Here is a 19,256-nt window from a genome sequence, read left to right on the forward strand (position 1 = left end):
GAAAATTAAAGTGATATTTGCAATGTCCAGAATTATTTTGAAAAAATTATAAATTTTTAAAATAGTATAATGGTTACTCTAGAAATTTTAAGAAGGTACGTTTTAGAAATGATACCTCTCTGTAAAGATCAGAAAGATACAAGTTTTCCTTTTACAAGTAACGCTACAATCTGCTTTTTTATATCAAATATCTTGTATGCATCTCTGAGTCTTCTTTAGGATATATCCCCAGAGAAGAAATTGTAAATGGGTTGGAAATACAATATTTTTTAAGTCATTGATGTGTATTGTGCCAGACTTATTTCCAGAAAGGTTATCTAGTTTGTATTTTCATTAGCTGGATTTTAAAGTTCATAGAAGCATTAATATTTGTGACAGTTGAAATTTGAGTGGAAAATAATACTGAGCACTTTCTATCTGCCAGGCACTGTGCTAAATTCATTATGTAGATTAACCCATTTAATTCTTCGTAAACCGTTTGAGGTAAATAATTTTATTATTCCTATTTTATACCGAGGCACTGAGAAATTAAATCCCTTGCCCCAGGTGACACATCTAGCTAAGGCAGAGCTGGGTTTTAAGCCAGGTATTCTGGCATCAGAGTCTGCTCTTAACTGCTCTACTATATGGCTTTTGTATAAAGCTTGCCAATCTTTTTTACATCATGTTACACATTAAAAAGTGAGTATTTCTGTAACCCTGAGATCAGTGTAAGAGGATGCTTGAGCCTGGAGGCTGCTTGTTCAGGGGCAGTAACTGGCAGGTGTCTGCATGTAGCCAGATCCCCACTTGTCCTTTCTGAGAGCTGAGGAAGTTAATTGGTTTACCTATAATCCATTCTCAGCACACTGGTTAGGAAGTTCTGCTTTACATTAAAGAGCCTTTAAAACTTAAAATTAATTGTAACAGTGGCATGTGTAGCTCACCAATTCCTTCAGGTTGGTGATATAAATAGTTGAAACTGCATAAAAGAGGAAAAAGGTCTAGATTTGAGTAGCATGTCCTTTTGTAAAATGTGATACAGTCATTGCCAAACTTGTTTTTTTTAATTAAGAAAATCAAGAATTTCTGGTAGTGCTTGATTTTTCTATATAGGTAATTTAAGTGTTTTCTTCTTGAAGCTGCTAGTACGAGTTGGCTTCAAGAGCATGTTGCAGATCTTAGTCGAAGGTAAGATGTTATGTATGGGGTTTCATGATATACATAATTTCAGAGGGGTGCACAAGAAATTCATCTGTCATGGGAACTTACATTATTCGTTGCTGAAGTTACTACATGAATCTTACAGATCAGACTCCTACTCTTCTTTTACTTTTTCTTACTTTTTAATTGGTGATATGAGACCTTTGTGAATGAGAGAGCTTTGTCCCCAAATCCTCTTTGCTTTCTATAAAAGACATATACTGAAATACAAGTTATCTTTTACAAGATTTTCATCAATATTACATTGGATTCTGCTAATGAATACTCTTTGTTTCTTCATAGCTTGTGTGGAATTATTCCAGGACTTAGCAGTATCTTCCTTCCCCGAATGAATCCATTTGTTTTGATTGATCTTGCTGGAGCATTTGCTCTTTGTATTACATATATGCTAATTGAAATTAAGTAAGTATTTTTTATTGCTGTCAAATGGTTTCCGTTTTGGGGGCCTGACTTTTAAAGGCATCTGGGGGATGGATAAGGATTAAGCATAGAGCATGTTTGCCTGTGGCCTGTGTAACTTTGTTAAGTCTTGTCCTTAAGTGTCTTCATCTGAAAAATTAAGGGGGTTGGATTCAATATGTATTTTTCATCATAGTCTGTAATTCAGAATGGAAAACTGACCTGGTGAGTGAAACAGAGAAATCAGTAAAAGAGAGATAAGCCATTGCTACTGTTGCTAAGAGAAGGAAGAGGAAGTAGGTGTGAAACAATTTTTTAAAAGGCAAGCCTTTTAGGAAATATATTTTATACCTGCTTTAACCTTAGCGTTTTATGACCTATGATTCTTTCACTACTACCCTTTAAATACTAGTATTTATTAAGATCTGTCCTTATTCTTTTTCCTCTTTTGCATACTCTCCTGGGAGATTACATTCAATTACTTGTTTTTATTTACCACCTCTGGGTTTCCCAAACTTTTATTTCTAGTCCAGATGTCTGTTAAATTCCAAAAGGCATATCTTACTGACTTCTATTCATGTCTACAACAGCTGAACCTATTTTCCCCATCCCCATAACTGTTTGTTCTTGTATTTCCCATCTCAGGGAATACCACTACCATCTATTCCAGTGCATTGTTTTTTTAAATTGTGTTAAAACATACATAACATTTAACTAAAATTTTAACCAGTTTTAAAGCATACACTTCAGTGGCATTAAGTACCTTCACATCATTGTATAACTATCACCATCATCTATCTACAGAACTTTTTTATCTTCCCTACCCGAAGCTCAACTCTCATTAAACAGTAACTCCCCCCGCTTCCTTGCCCCAGCCCCTGGCAACCACTCTTCTACTTTCTGTCTCTGTGAATTCGACGAAGTACTTCCTATAAATGAAATCAAACAATATTTGTCCTTTTGTGTCTGGCTTATTTCACTAAGCATAGTGTTTTCAAGATTCATACATGTTGTAATACGTGTCAGAATTTTCTTCCTTTTTAAGGTTGAGTATATTCCATTGACATATATAACACATTTTGCCGACTTATCCATTGGTGGATATTTGGATTGTTCCCACCTTTTGGCTATCGTGATAAGTGCTGCTGGGAACACGGGTGTACAAATACCTGTTTGAGTCCCTGCTTTCAATTCTTTTTTTTTTTTTTTTTTTTTTAAAGATTTTATTTATTTACTTGACAGAGATAGAGACAGCCAGCGAGAGAGGGAACACAAGCAGGGGGGAGTGGGAGAGGAAGAAGCAGGCTCATAGCAGAGGAGCCCGATGTGGGGCTCGATCCCACAACGCCGGGATCATGCCCTGAGCCGAAGGCAGACGCCTAACCGCTGTGCCACCCAGGCACCCCCCTGCTTTCAATTCTTGTGGCATATACCCAGAAGTAGAATTGCTGGATTCTATGATAATTCAGTGTTTGATTTTTTTTTAGAAACTCCAGTGCATTCTTGAATAACCTACTCCTTTCTCCCTCCTCCCCTCTCATCCCTCCCAAAGCCAGTTCTAAATGGTCACCTAGTCTTGTGTTTGTTTTTTTTAAGTTTCTGTAGTCACCATGCTGTACATTGCATCCTCAGAACTTATGTGTCTCATAACTGCAGGTTTATATCTTTTGACCGCCTTCACCCATTTCTTCCACCTCCTTATTCCCTGCTCTGACAGCCACCAAAACTGTCTGTTTCTTATGAGTTTTGATTTTTAGATTGCACATATAAGGGAGATCATAACAGTATTCATCTTTCTCTATAACGTTATTGTAAATGGCATAATTTACTTCCTGTTTTGACTGAATAATATTCCAGCGTGTGTGTGTCTGTGGGTGGGTGTATCTCACATTTTTTATCCCTTCATCTGTCAGTGGATACTTTGGTTGTTTCCATGTCTTGGCTGTTGTAAATAACAGTCTTGTCAGCTAGTCTGATTGGATCTTTCTTTTTAATTTGTCTCTTCCTTCCCATTCTCCTTGCTGCTGCCCATATTGAGGCCATATCATTTCCTTGGTCTAATTAGAATAGTCTTCTGGTCTTCTGTCTCATACATCTCTAGTTATCTTCCATTTACTAGCATCATCATTCAAAATACAAGTCTGACCATAGTATTTTCCTGTTTCAAAGTCCTCCTCTTTGTATATTTAAGAAACTAAAAGTCGTTAGCATGGTAAAGCCCCTGCCACCCTTACTGGCCATCCAGCCATGTATACTTACCTGCTGTATCAGGACTTCCATGCACTTGCACCTGCTGCTTTCTCTGTCTGTGATATCTTCTTCCCATTGGCTCACTCATCTTGGAAGACTCAGCTCAGATATCACCTCTTTTTATATTGAGCCCTTCTGGGTTATCCCTTCTTCAGGAGGCTTGTTGCTTACTCCTCTGTGCCTCCATGATACCCTGTAGGACTTCTCCTTTGTTCCCAAATTGCTTTATTTTCTTTGCATGGTTATCTCCTGCTATTTCAAAGGTAGCGACTATGTCTTACCTCATGCTTCTGTTCCCAGCATGTGGGGAAATTTTTTAAAAAAGAGTGCTGCATGATCAGCTTGTAAGTGTGGGCATTTTGGTCTGTCTTCTTAAAGAACAGTCTGAACTGCTGATGGGTGTTGCCATGTTCCTCTATCGAACTCCTGTAGAATCTCACATTGTGTAAGTCCTAGGGAATTTCAGAAATTCTTGGTAGTAATAATTGGAAAGGTGTTGTTTACAGGAAAATTGCCAGAATCACTGATGAAGTACATCAGTCTTCTCTGTATCAGAAATTACTAGTTGAAGGTTTTTATTTGTCGCCACAAGTGGATATATGTGAACTCTTTCTACTTGGCAAGTAGATTGAGAATACATAGTGGGGAAATGTTCACTTTTTCTTCACCATCTCTTCACACTGCTTAACATAATTATTTTCCACTAAACTTTGGCAAGAAAGGATTCTGAAAACATTTTGTTGTTATTGTTGGGGTTTGTTGTTGTTGTTGTTGTTGTTTTGGAGACACTCCCATTGCCAGTAGTGGCCAGTATTGATAGAACAATCTGTTGCTTTAGATAATTAATGTTTTGGAAGATTGAATTGTAAGTAGCTCAACGAGGCATACATTTAAGATTTAGAATTGTTTTTTCCTTTTAGTAATTATTTTGCTGTAGACACTGCTTCTGCCATAGCCATTGCTCTGATGACGTTTGGCACTATGTATCCCATGAGCGTGTACAGTGGCAAAGTATTACTGCAGGTAAGGGTCTTCTTCCAATGCACGTGCTTAATATTAGCCATGTTTTCTACCAGATTATAAAATTCTATGTGCTCTTCTACCAGATTGTGAAATTTTTAGCTACTGGAAGTTCCCATCAGAAATAAAGTCAAACAATAATCTTTGAAGTCTGTATAGTAAGAAGCAGATGAAATTCTTTTGGCCCATAAAATAGGCACAAATCTTCCCATATTTATAATATAAGACAAAATCATAAGCTAAAAATATTTTGCTTCTAATGTTTCAAGTGAAAACAGTGTTACTTATAAATTTTTTTTACCTATTGATTTTCCCCCCAATAAATGTGCTTTGTCTATTTTGTAATCTGGTTGTGATTGTTTTCTTATTTCCTGTCCTTGAATTAGTGAGACTTTTAAACTTCAAATTTAAAATTAAAAATGACAAATTACTATGTATTTAAACAATAGGAACACCTGTAGACAAGCACTTGAATACAAAGATAGCTTCCCGGGGATGAACATATTTTTAAGCATTGCTTTTCTTTCTGTCTTATCCTCATGCCTTTTCTAACACTTAGCCAACAGAAACCTCTCTTCACTGAATCATGATAAGACACATGTCAAACAAAGCAAAGTCTGGTATAACCCAATCTGTTAGTTTTAGGACCACTATGCAATTTTTTTTAATCTCCCTGGGTTATTCATATTTTATTTTATTTTTTCTCCAGACAACACCACCCCATGTTATTGGTCAGTTGGACAAACTTATCAGAGAGGTAAGGTGGAATAGTAAGTAAAATAGTAAATAAAATCTAATTTATAATTAGAGGACTTTATTCAGCCCTACCTAGATTTTATTTTAGGGGAGTTTGTGTTTTTTATCATAACACGGTAAGAGATACAACACAGTGACAAAAGTACAAAAATTTGAGGAATTGCTCAGTCTGGAAGCTTGAAAGAAATGTGGAAGGGAAGGTAATGGTCGAGAGCCCATACTTCTAGCTATGTAAATACTATGGTTTTTATGAGTCTGTATTCAAATCCTGGATTTTGATTAAGTCAAAGGCCACTTTTACATGTTGATTGATTACTTCACCATGTAACATATTGATCTGTGAGTTTAGATTTTTTATTTTATAAATACCTACCTCTTTACTAATGAAGGAATAGATAATTAAATTATTTAGATTTTGAGAGTATTTCAAACTATTGGTTATTGGTATCACAAAGGCCACTTTCACCAATGTAGCTGGCTGCTTGTCTCAGCTAGTGAAGCCGGTGTTGTACCAGTGGGCCATACACGATATATCTGGTCTTGGAATGTCCTGTGACCGACATTCAAATAACAGCCTGTGTTGTGCAAAAACTTGTTAAAAGGGAATGCAGAAAAAGAAATGATAGAGAAGACCCCCAAAAGGGAGAAAAATCTAATACCACAAGTGCTGGATATAAATACATGACATATTGACAACACGAAAAGAACCATACACTGCTGAACAAGGTGGTGCTGGGTGTAGGTGGTAAAGACCTGATTCTGAAGGGATGGGGCCAGACAAGAAACAGAATACAAGGTCTTGGCTCACTACCAAGTAAGTAGAAATGATGTCTTGAGTGGTCTGGGACTCTTGCCTAATGAGGGTCCTCATGCATGTCATTTCTAGGCTTAGATCAAGTCCATAATGTGACTGACTGTGTTGGATATGGCAAATACAATCAATCCTATTTCTTTGTTTTTGATTAGGTATCCACCCTGGATGGAGTTTTAGAAGTTCGAAATGAGCATTTTTGGACCCTAGGTTTTGGCTCATTGGTATGTTTTCCGTATTAACTTAGATAATTTACAACATAGTTTATAATTTTTAAAACTAAAAAGAGCATTTCTTTAAATTTTTTATAGAATCTTCGATTACCATTTCTGTTCAATAGAGTCTAAAATGTAGATGGATTCAGTAACCTAATTGAGATTAATTGAAGGATATTTTTCTTTATTTTTTTTTCCTTTCAAACTACTGTTAATGATCTCTTAATATAGGGTTGTCCAGATAAGACAAATCTGTAGTCACACATTTCTGAATATGAAAATATCTGAAAAGTAAAAAGTACAATTTTTTTAATTGCAGTTCTGCTTTTGAAGATTTTGCTGAGCATATTAAAGAGTTACAATAACACAACTTGCTTCAGCATAAAATTCCATATTTTTTATATTAACCTTAAAAATAAAACAGTTATTTTACTAGCAAAAAGGGTTTTTTTGGGAATAGCAGAGAATTGCAATTTGAGACAAGCAAGCTACAGCAAAACCATAGGCAAGTCTGGAGAACAGAAGAGAGGAATGCTCTTTTATAGAGGAAAGGGTAAAGTAGAAAGGGCTGTTATAACTGAAAAATCCAGTGGAGGAAACTGGGAGTTCAAGTGTAGTGGCTTTCACTGCTGAGTTATGACAGTCTCTTATTGACTGGGCTGTTGTGGGGGAAGAAGGAAAGCCTCCTTTTTCCTGCTGATATAATAAAGTAGTAGTTAAAGTAGTATGGACTTGACCTCTCTCCCTCTTGAGTCTGCAGTTGACTAGGGGCGGTAGGGCCTCAAAGGTCCTCCCTTCTGGCCTCCCGACTCCCATTTTAGTAAGGTTTCCTTTTATTAATTTTCACAAATCCACTTTGGACCTATTACCAGAGAGACTGTTATGGCATGGTTTCATTCCTGTGTCAGGAATGATGAGGAAAACACAGAAAAGTACTCAGAAAAAACTTTTTTTAATAGCCATAATCCTTCCATGTAGAGAAACCTGCCATGACAATTTTCTTATTTATACTCTTATATTTACTCTCCTTAGAAAATGAGACCATGGGGGCGCCTGGGTTTCACAGCGGTTAAGCGTCTGCCTTTGGCTCAGGGCGTGATCCCAGCGTTATGATATCGAGCCCCACATCAGGCTCCTCCGCTATGAGCCTGCTTCTTCCTCTCCCACTCCCCCTGCTTGTGTTCCCTCTCTCGCTGGCTGTCTCTATCTCTGTCAAATAAATAAATAAAATCTTTAAAAAAAAAAAAAGAAAAGAAAATGAGACCATGCTGTTTATAATTTGCTCTTTTCACATAACATATCATGAACAGTTTTTCTATGTCACTAAGTATTACTGTGCTGGTCAGATTTCTTTTTTCTCTTAAATATGACTTGATCTTTGCCTAAATGCCCACAGGTTTTGTTTGTTGTTGTTGTTGTTGTTGTTGTTTTAAGTCCAGTAATTTCACTAGACTATGTCTTAGTGTTGATCTTTCTGGGTTAGTTACTTCAGGTATGCAGTATATTCTTTCAATAATTTTATTTAAAAAATTTTTTAACTTTCAGAGAAGTTTTCTTTAATTACTAATATTTTGTTCTCTTGCTCTTTTTGTCTTCTTTGGGAACTCCTATTATAAGCATGTTGGATCTTTGCCTTTCTTTCATATTTGTTACTTTCTTTCAGTTTCTTATTGTCTCTTCATTTCCTTTGATTTTTAAAACTTTCCTTCTCTTCACCTTTAATTTCTCTTATAGTAGACCTGTACGTTTATTTGTTTTTGTATTCCTTCTAGCTTGGTCTTCATTTCTGAAGTGATTGTTTTTTCTCTTATTTCTCACTGTCATCTCATTTCTTTTTTTAAAATTTTTTATTATGTTATGTTAGTCACTGTCATCTCCTTTCTGAGGTTTTTTGTTTGTGTTGCTTTTTTTTTTTCAAGATTTTATTTATTTATTTGACAGAGAGAGAGCCAGCGAGAGAGGGAACACAGGCAGGGGGAGTAGGAGAGGAAGAAGCAGCTCCCAGCCGAGGAGCCTGATGTCGGGCTCAATCCCAGGACCCCGGGATCACGCCCTGAGCCAAAGGCAGACGCTTAACGATTGAGCCACCCAGGCGCCCCTGCTTGTGTGTTTTTTAAGTAGGCTGCATGCTCAGAGTGGAGCTCAATGCAGGGCTTGAACTCATGACTCTGAGATCAAGACCTGAGCTGAAATCAAGAGTCAGTATGCTTAACTGACTGAGCCACCCAGGCACCCCTCATTTCTGAGGTTTTCTAATGCTGATTTATGTATATATTCTTGTTTCATGTCTTTCAGCTTGTTTGGAAAAAATAGGTTATGGTTCTTATTTTGTAGGTAAATCTTTCTGGCGATCTTTCATAATCTCTTCTTCTCGTTTTTTCTTATAATAACTGTGCAATTTGGATTCAGTCCTTTTCTGTTGCTCCTTTTTATGCAAAATTGTATTCCTGAACTTTATTTTTTTTATTTAAATTCAGTTAGCCAACATATACTACATCATTTGTTTCAGGTGTGTAGTGTTCAGTGATTCATCAGTTGTCTATAACACCCAGTGCTCTTCACCACATGTGCCCTCCTTAATGCTCATCACCCAGTTACCCCATCCACCCACCCACCTCCCCTGTCTGCAGCCCTGTTTGTTTCACAGTCAAGAGTCTCTCATGGTTTGTCTCCCTCTTTGATTTCTTCCCATTCAGTTTTCCCTTCCTTCCCCTATGATCCTTTGCTCTATTTCTTATGTTCCACGTACAAATGAAACCATATAATTGTCTTTCTCTGATTGACTTATTTCACTTAGTATAGTACCCTCCAGTTCCATCCACGTCAATGTAAATGGTAGGTATTCATCCTTTTTGATGCCTGAACTTTAAAATAAGGAGTGGTGTAGGGTACTTTGTTTGAATTTATGGTTCTAAAGCTCCCTCTTCTGATGAGTCTGTGAAGTGAAAATTTTTTCTTCTGATTCTTTTCCTCCCATTTATATCTGAACTTCTTTATCTTTGTTTCTACTCTGTTGCTCAATTTGGATTCAGAGATTCAGACACAATTGTTTGTTCTTAACGTGGGGCTTTATAATGGAAGGGAGCTTTGCTTGGTTACTTTGGAGAACTCACAGGGCTTAGGCTGCTCCAGCTCTTCTTACTGCAGACTCAGTGTACTCACCCATTATTGAAATGTGTAGAACCCCTCCCGGTTTCCTAGCTGCCTTTCTCAAATTTGCTGTCCTAGATTTCCATTAAGTACAGGTTAGGTGCTTTGAGGTTTTTAGGTCAGTCAGATATCCTGTCACTTCCTCCTGCACAGATGCTGATACCTTGCAGGTCTTAGGGGAACCATGTTATCTAGTTTTTTTTATAGATGTTGTCCATAGGTTTTTGGACTTAATATCTTAGTTTCTCTGTTTTTCTGGAGATATTTGGGGCATTTCAAAAAAGTGCCACTACTACTGCTATGTTTTAGGAATCCCAACATAACTTTTAATGGCTGCAGTTTTACATTATATGAATATGCCATCATTTATTTAATCAGTCCCCAATGGACAAAGTGGTATTCCATTTTTCCCATATAAAAAGAGCTGGGATGAACATTTTTGTGGAATAATCTTTGCACAGACTTGTGATTATTCCTTAAGATTAATTTTTAGAAGTCGTTTTTGTGAGTCAAAGGATACTCGTATTGGGGTGCCTGGCTGTCTCAGTTGGTGGAGCATGCAACTTTTGATCTCAGGGTTCTGGGTTTGAGCCCCAGGTTGGGTGTAGCGATTACTTAAAAATAAAATCTTTTTTTTTAAAGGGATTTTCACATTTTTATAGCTTTTAATACAGCCAGTCACTTTTCAAAAATGGCTATACCAATTTACATTCCTTGAGGAATATAGTTCATTTTTTTAAATATTTATTTTTTTATTTTAGAGAGAGAGAGAGAGGTAGTAGGGACGGGAGCAGAGGAAGAGTCCCTAGCAGACTCTGTACTGAGCACGGAGCCTGACACAGGGCTTGATCTGAAGATTCTGAGATCACAACCTGATCTGAAACCAAGTCAGATGCTCAAATGACTGCACCACCCAGGGACCCCCAAATGTAGTTCATTTTCAATCATTGCTTTAATTTTACCAGTCTTAATAAAACAATAGATAAGTGTTTATTTAGCTGGGTGGCTTATAAACACAAAGAATGCAGTCACCCAGCTGTTCAGAACGTGGCCATCTAACCCTGCACCCATGTAGTGCCTAATTAAGACCAAGAACAAAATAAAACAAGCTTTTGAACTGCCAAGAATAGTTGTCATAGAAGCCATAAATTAATGCAAACACCATAGTCACAGCAGACTTTGTTCAGGCTCCTGCACAGAAATGGTTTTCACTTCTTTTAATTGCTTTAATTTCCATAGCCAACCGAAAGAGGTTACGGTGTCTTTTGTAGTTTTGTCTAATGATGACTGTGAGATGGTAGTGGCCAAGAAAAGGGAGAAATCAAAGATGACTTCATTTCTAGACATGACTTGTCTTACATAAAAATAATAAACTAGAAGTCAAATTTCAGCATTGTATTTTCTCTGTCTTATGATTGACAGTAACTCTCTCACTACTGCTAAAGTCATAGATTCAGACACATTGTAACTAAACCAACTACTTGGCTAATTTATGTGCAGTTTATTCTTTGTCATAATTTTTTTTCTTTTGAAAATCTGAGTTTATCTAGAAATCAACATTGAATGTCTGCTAGACTTTTTTTTTTTTTTTTTTTTTAGAGAAAGAGAAAGTGGGGAGAAGGGAGGGGCAGAGGGAGAAGGAGAGAATCGTAAGCAGGTTCAGCGCAGAGCCTGATGGAGGGCTCGATCTCATGGCCCTGAGTTCATGACCTGAGCTGAAACCAAGAGTTGGACACTTAACTGACTGAGCCACCCAGGTAGCTGTCTGCTGGACTTTTAATTTTATTTACTATGTATTTTTACTTGTTTTATTATGCAAATAGTACCTGATTCTTAGAAAAATTAAAACTTACAACTAAGTCAAAGAAAAGAGAATAAAAACCTTTAATAATTCTATCCTCTAGAGATAAGTGCTGTTACTCTTGGCTATTTTTCTGTCTCTGTGTGTTTTAAACAAAATAGAATCATTGTTGTACCTACTGTTCTATTACCTACTTTAAAAACATAATATATGGGGGGCCTGGGTGGCTCAGTCGGTTAGCCATCTGCGTTTAACTCAGGTCATGATCCCAGGTCCCTGGATCGAGCCCCGCATGGGGCTCCCTACTTAGCAGGGACTCTGCTTCTTCCTCTGCCCCTCACCCTGCTTGTGCACTTGCTCTCTCTCTCTCAAATAAATAAAATCTTTTTAAAAATTTAAAATAAAGAAAATACCAAGTAACAGTTACAACCAAATCATAAATGTTTATTTCTAATGAAATTTTCAGTGGTATAATTTTAAGAATCTCTTTCCTGTGATTTTGCCCCTTTTAGGCTGGATCAGTTCATGTAAGAATTCGACGAGATGCAAACGAACAAATGGTTCTTGCTCATGTCACCAACAGGCTGTACACTCTAGTGTCTACTTTGACTGTTCAGATTTTCAAGGATGATTGGATTAGACCTGCCTTACTATCTGGGCCTGTTGCAGCCAATGTCCTAAACTTTTCAGATCATCACATAATTCCAATGCCTCCTTTAAAGGGTACTGATGATTCAAACCCTGTCACATCAACTCCAGCTAAACCTAGTAGTCCACCTCCAGAATTTTCATTTAACACCCCTGGAAAAAACATGAACCCAGTTATTCTGCTGAACACCCAAACAAGACCTTATGGTTTGGGTCTTAATCATGGACACACACCTTATACTAGCATGCTTAATCAAGGACTCGGAGTTCCAGGAATTGGAGCAACCCAAGGATTCAGGACTGGTTTTACAAATATGCCAAGTAGGTATGGAACTAACAATAGAATTGGACAACCAAGACCATGATGTACTGTAATTTAATTTATTTTTATGAGAAATATTGACTCCTTGACTTCCAATTTATTTAGTAATCCAACTGTGCATTGACTGTTCAATCATTTACTCTAAATGTTAGAGAATAATGGGTTTGTTCACATTACATGAAACTATATTTTTGTAAAATGTATTTGGGGCTGTGAGAACCTTCTAAATGTCATAGGGTTTAAATAGGCTTCCTATAGAAAGTGTGTTTCTTTAAATTTGAATTTTGCTATTTTTGGTTTTGTAGTTCACTGCAGTGTGATAACATTATCTTTACAATAAGAGAACCACTCGATGGAGCAGATCTGTCACATTATTAAAAGTATAATTTTTTCTTCAGTGAAATTTATAAACATGCTTCTTGAATAATGGTATACATTTTAGGAAAGGAAAAAAAATGTCCATTCCAAAAGTAAAAGTCTCTTTTATAGCTTTTCCAAACTTAATTGCTACATTTTTCTTTGAGGTCCTCTTGATTTATGTCTTGCAAAAGAAAAGCAAAATTTTTTATGAGAAATTTTAGAACATATTCTGTCTAGCATAATTTGAAAATTTTAATTATCCGTTTTTTATAGTTTTTCTCATTAAAATATTTCAGTACATTTATAAATAGTCCGTGGTTCTCAAAGTGTTTTATTTTGCTTAAATGAATACCAGATCCTTTGGTAATATGAAATGAAGGAGTCCCAGTTTTCTGTCTTACATTTAATCAAATACTGATATAATAAAACAAACACCAAAAATCCAAATACTGACATAATGATGGAATTTATCTTTTTTGTCAACTTTTCATTGGTTGACTTTTTAATCCTCATTTTATTAACAAAATATATCAAATATATTACAAAACATATGGAATTCCTTGCATAATATGGGATTTGATATCTTTTCAAAGTTGCATAAATAATTTTGAGTTTATATTATATAATTTTACCAAAACATAATAGACCCTGGATTATAAAATACGGTATTGTTAGATGTCTAACAGGTAATTTCTAACTTATTTTGTTTTGCTTTGTCAAAATCATAAATTGTTAACTGTGATGAAGTGTGAGAATCATATGGATTATTTTATTTTTTTATTATTTTCCAAATGCAAATGTTAAGGACTTGCCAACATGGCCAATATTACTTATAAAAAGTATTATAAGCAGCAAATTACAAAATTACCTGAGGTGGTTTTTGTTCTTATCACAAGTTTTATAATTAGAGTTTTAAAAAGGTATTTTGACAGTGGATTCAACTTTTCTGGAATCTAGTACTCCTGGAGATTTATGACTTTTCCGGCCATAAGCCAGCTATGTAGAGAAGATTTTGTTTTTGAAGAATTTGTAAGTTTCTTCAATCAACTCATCCTTTTTAAAATATGAGCAACACTTCCAAATCCGATTTCATAGTGGAATCACAAACACCCAAGAAGCCACCTCTGTCAAGCAGAATGGTCGTCATCCTGTAATAAGTGACCATGTCCCAGCTTTTGCATGGTGAGGAATCAGTCTTTGTCTTTAACATCTGTAACCCTGTTCAGGCATGTGACCTGCTGAAGAAATAGAATGCACACTATCTTGACTACTGGGAAAATGAAACTTCGTAAAATGTACTAAGGCAACCAGTTCCTTGTCCTTTGTCTTATGTTCTCCAACTATTAGTGTACCTATTATTGGTCTGCTGTTAAAGGATGATTTTCCCTCCATCGACCTCATCCAAGTGGGTCATACATGAAATCTGAACTGCCGTGTACTGAGTGATGATCAAGAGGTCTGCGCTGCCACCCTTTGCATGTCTTTTCCATTCTTATGGGATTTTTAAAGCGTGCAGGTACTGAACACAATTCTGCATGATGTTAAATGCTTATTTCCTCAATACCGATTCAGAGGCAACTCCTGTGTAGTTGTCCCACCAAAGGTGCTTTGATACCCACCTACACTATTTAAGAAATTTCCTGTGGGTTCTAAAGGAATTGGCTCTACTTGCTGAAATTTACCGATGCCAACTGCTGCAGGTGACATTGGTCCATGCGTTATTATATAATGAATTTTTATTTGCCGAGCTCCAACCAGCATCTGGATATGAAAACAAGAAACTTGGCCAACATAGGCCTAAAAGCAGTAGTCTTACTAGTAAATCTTGCCACAGAGTCATGTGAAGCTAAACAAAGAAAGAAGTTTGAATTAACTACTTGGCCCATGGCTTGTGATTAAGAGTAAGTTCCATGGAGTGTAATTAACCCTGTCTGAGAAAAGACCATACTGTAATGGAAGAAACACTGGCTAGAAGTCAAGAGATTTGGATTCTGAGCGTGATGCTGCAACTATGTAAGTAGTTTGGTTACCATGGGCAAGTCTCTAAGCTTTATCATCTGTAAAGATAGGGTGGGGAATGAATTAGTCGATCTATAAACTATCAGTTCTAAAATTTTATGACTAAATGTAGAGATTATGCCCATTTGCTAAACAATATTGTGCCCAGTATGTCCTTCCAGTGACTACCTCAGCATACAGGCCAAGTGTTACCTACACCAACACCCAAGCCATTAATTTGAGGTGCCATGAGAATAGAAGGTAAACTACAGGCTAACACCATTTAGGTTTTTGTTTATTTCAGACTTGCCTTGACTTAAATCTGTTACGATCAAACATTTTTCTTAGACTTCTTTCTTTGTGGGGAAGGATTATTTTGGGGGGTGTTGGAGAAAAGTTTAGGACAGGGTACCCTTAGCTTCCTAGGGTGCAAAAGAATGGGCTACATTTTTCTTTCTTCTTTAGTCTCTGAAGGTACAGTTGGAATTATATACATGTATCAGCAAATGGAGAGGTCCTGAATTTCAAGCCTCCGATTCAGCTGCTCGTAAACTGCCAATTTTTTGCTTGACTAAAGTATGCTGATCTTTTTGGAAGTCTAATCTGCTTCTTATATAAGGAAATGCTTTTTACATTCCAAATTGTTTGAACCACACTGTTTGAATAAAGAACATACATGGAGTTTTCTCTCTGATCTTAAATAATTTTGGCTTGTTTCTTTATTCAATAGCTATTCATTGGTCATTTCATTTAATTCAGCAAATACTTGTTGAGCATCCAATGCATGCCAGGCACTGTATTAAGGAAATATGCACACAGTATATCAATTTTTGTGTCCTATTCTTGAGACCAAAGGGAACTCAAGGATAAACAAAAGATCCCTTCAAATACCTGGTAATCGTACTTGTGATAAGTAAGACACAGAACTATTGCACATGTTGTCAAATGAAACTCCCTCGCGCTTCCTCCTCTTCTTTGGTCTCATTTTCCTGGCATCCTCCTCCCTTTTTTTTTTTAAATGATGAAATTAAGGAAGTAAATTTCCATGGAAGAGGCCAGCTAGAGGTCATGATGTCACACATCATCCTGATACCAGGAAACGAAGAGAAAGTTTGGAAAGGGCAATTTAGGCAGACACTGTTGAGAAAGGGTGATTTTTAGGTTATATAATGGATTGCCGCATACTTTCAGACTCTTGCACTGGACGAGCAAAGATTATTAAGTCACCAGGCTGAAAGTAATGGGGTCCCCAGAGCATTCATGGGCTCAGGGTAGCCTTTATTTAAGTTACTGGTTTAAAAGCACCTTTAGTAACGCTGATACCATCACCATCAAACTGCCACCCAACAAGGTAGCTTCTTGCACAAAAGTTAACTTTGATAACACGTGGCTAAGTTTCCTTTATTTTAAAGATTTTATTTATTTATTTGACAGAGATAGAGACAGCCAGCAAGAGACAGCCAACACAAGCAGGGGGAGTGGGAGAGGAAGAAGCAGGCTTCCAGCAGAGGAGCCCAATGTGGGGCTCCATCCCAGAAAGCCAGGATCACGCCCTGAGCTGAAGGCAGACGCTTAACGACTGAGCCACCCAGGCGCCCCTAAGTTTCCTGACTAGTGCTGCACCAGGCAAAAATCTTGTAGTACTGAAGTAAAAAAAAATACTAATTGCATCAGATTCTGAAATACACTCATGAAGGCAAGCCATCCATCACTGCTCACATAATTTCCTGCCAAATCCAACTGCTGAAGGTTTTTCAGAGGTTTCTTTTCAAAAAATGCACCTGGGTGAAAAAGTAAGTATGTTAGTTGGAAGTGAAACAATTTTTTTTTTAAGAGAAATGGCTAAGTTTGGACCAGTGTTTTGCTTCAGAAAGAAATAATTCTCTATAGGTAGGGCAATGATTGTGAATCTGCTCCATTATATTTACAAGTTGTATCTTTCCTAAAGTGTAAGAAAATCTGATAGGTAGTAATTAGTAGCAGTATAGCTGACCAATATAAACGAATTACATATTTTTCACTTTTCCTGATTCTTCCAGGAAATGGAAGATTGCTTTACAATTGAGGTGTAAGAGATGCTATTAAATATTTGAAACGATTTTTCAAAACTGGAGTCAGACTTCATCAACCTTAGGTCATTTCTTCTTGAGAAGCAAACACTACCTATTGTTTCTTGGGTGTGGAATGTTCCTAACTGCAAACTTGAGTAAGTGAGACTCTTTCAGTATCTCGACTTGGGTTTTTGGGGTTGTCTCCCTAATGGAACTTCCTCCATTCTTTACAGAATAGGGCACTCCTGCAAAGGGAAGGTGGATATCCTAGCCATGAAGTACAAGACAATAGCCTAAGGAATAGAGGGGTCCAAAAAGTAGGTTTCTGGGTGTGAAAGCTTGCACAGAACAACACCCACCTGCTTGGACTGCTCACTTCTGGACTGTTAGAGAAGAGGAAAATAAAGTTTTGTTTTCTGTAAGCCATGGTGGCGGGCGGGGGGGGGGGGGGCGTTCTTGTTATACCAGCTTAAGCCTGTACGCAGCCTAACTCATACCTAGGGCCTCACTTTTCTCCTCTCTTCCTCCTTCCCATAAGGCGCCCGTCTTTATTCCTTGTAAGCCGCTTTCTCCCTGCTCTCTTGGACCTCATGTTTGCATCCTTTTCCATGTGCTTCCTAGCATGACATGCACTCAACCACTTCTCCTGTCTCTGTATAAGGCTCCTTCCCTAAAGGGCAGCTTTTCTCCTCTATTAGCAGCAGGTTTTACCACCTCAAAGGAATTTAACAAAGAATTTAAAGCCGGAATGTTTTTTTAAGCGCTACATTATTTTATACTTCACCAGCATGTGAGGGTTCTAATTTGTCCAAGCCCTTGTTAACACTTGTTATTATTATCCTTTTTATTATAAACATCCCTAGTGGTTGGGAAGAGGGGTTTCTTCATGCCTTTGATTGCATTTCCCTGATGGCTAATGATTTTGAGCATCCTTTCTGGCTTATTGATGGTTTATATATATTTATATTGTATATAAATATATAATTTGCAGGTGATTTTTTTATTTAAATTCAATTAATCAACATATATTACTAGTTTCAGAGGTAGAGTTCAGTGATTCATCAGTCTTTTTTTTTTTTTTTAAAGATTTTATTTATTTATTTGACAGAGATAGAGACAGCCAGCGAGAGAGGGAACACAAGCAGGGGGAGTGGGAGAGGAAGAAGCAGGCTCATAGCGGAAGAGCCTGATGTGGGGCTCGATCCCATAACGCCGGGATCACGCCCTGAGCCGAAGGCAGACGCTTAACCGCTGTGCCACCCAGGCGCCCTCATCAGTCTTATATAATACCCAGTGCTCACTACATCACATGCCCTCCTTAATGTCCATCACCGCCCCCCACCCCCGCCAGCAACCCTCAATTTGTTTCCTATGATTAAGAGCTCTTATGGTTTATATATATTCTTTGGAGAAATGTCTGTTCAGATCCTCTGCCTGTTTAAAAAATTGAATTATTTATCTTTATATTGGTGAATTGTTAAGAGTTCTTTATTCTAGACAGTAGTCTTTTATCAGATACATGACTTGCTATCATGTAAAGTTGTTCTGACATTCTCTGGGTTCTTTTTTCACTTTCTTGATGATGCCCTTTAAAGCACAACAGTTTGTAATCTTGATGAAGTCCAACTTAGTTCTTATTTGTGTTTGTTTTTCATATCTTAAGACTTTGCCTGACCTGAAGTCATGAAGATTTACTCCTAGATTTTCTTCAAAAATTTTTATAGTTTCAGCTCTTACGTTTATATCTTTGATGGATTTATTTATTTATTTATTTATTTATTATTTTTAGAGAGAGAGAGCATGAACAGGGGGAGGGCAGAGAGAGAGGGAGAGAAGCAGACTCTGCACTGAGCAGGGAACCTGATGCAGGGCTCCATCCCAGGACCCTGAGATCATGACCTGAGATGAGGGCAGACGCATAACTGACTGAGCCACACAGGTGCCCCAATTTTCTCCTAATTCTTGAATCAGTTTGGGAAATTTTCTAAAAACATGTCTTCTTTGTCTATTTCAAATTTGTTGGTATCACAGTTGATGGATTTCCATATCTTTTAAACTTCTGATTAATCTATGATATGACTACTGTTTTGGCTTTGATTTTTGTAAAAAGATGTATTTATTTAGAGAGAGGGTGCGAGGGGACAGAGGGGAGAGTCTCAAGCAGACTCTGTGCTGAGCTCAGAGCCTGACGTAGGGCTCCATCACTAAGATCCCTAGGGACTTTAAGATCATGACCTGAGCCGAAATCAAGAGTCAGATGCTTAACCCAGTT

General features: G+C 37.2%; 1 protein-coding gene across 1 annotated transcript in view; it reads left to right on the plus strand.

Moving 5' to 3' along the window:
* The window catches only part of SLC30A6 (solute carrier family 30 member 6), a 37,243-nt gene extending 21,629 nt beyond the window's left edge, over positions 1 to 15,614 (plus strand). Inside the window, exons 9-14 of the mRNA XM_008700253.2 lie at positions 1,122 to 1,170; positions 1,486 to 1,605; positions 4,773 to 4,875; positions 5,582 to 5,629; positions 6,595 to 6,663; positions 12,118 to 15,614. Coding sequence (XP_008698475.1) covers positions 1,122 to 1,170; positions 1,486 to 1,605; positions 4,773 to 4,875; positions 5,582 to 5,629; positions 6,595 to 6,663; positions 12,118 to 12,618 — 890 coding nt within the window. The 3' untranslated portion in view covers positions 12,619 to 15,614. The remainder of the gene's footprint in view (positions 1 to 1,121; positions 1,171 to 1,485; positions 1,606 to 4,772; positions 4,876 to 5,581; positions 5,630 to 6,594; positions 6,664 to 12,117) is intronic.
* Positions 15,615 to 19,256: the final 3,642 nt, after the last annotated feature.

Source organism: Ursus maritimus, unplaced genomic scaffold, assembly GCF_017311325.1.
Source record: "Ursus maritimus isolate PB19 unplaced genomic scaffold, ASM1731132v1 scaffold_6, whole genome shotgun sequence".
Lineage (NCBI taxonomy): Eukaryota > Metazoa > Chordata > Mammalia > Carnivora > Ursidae > Ursus > Ursus maritimus.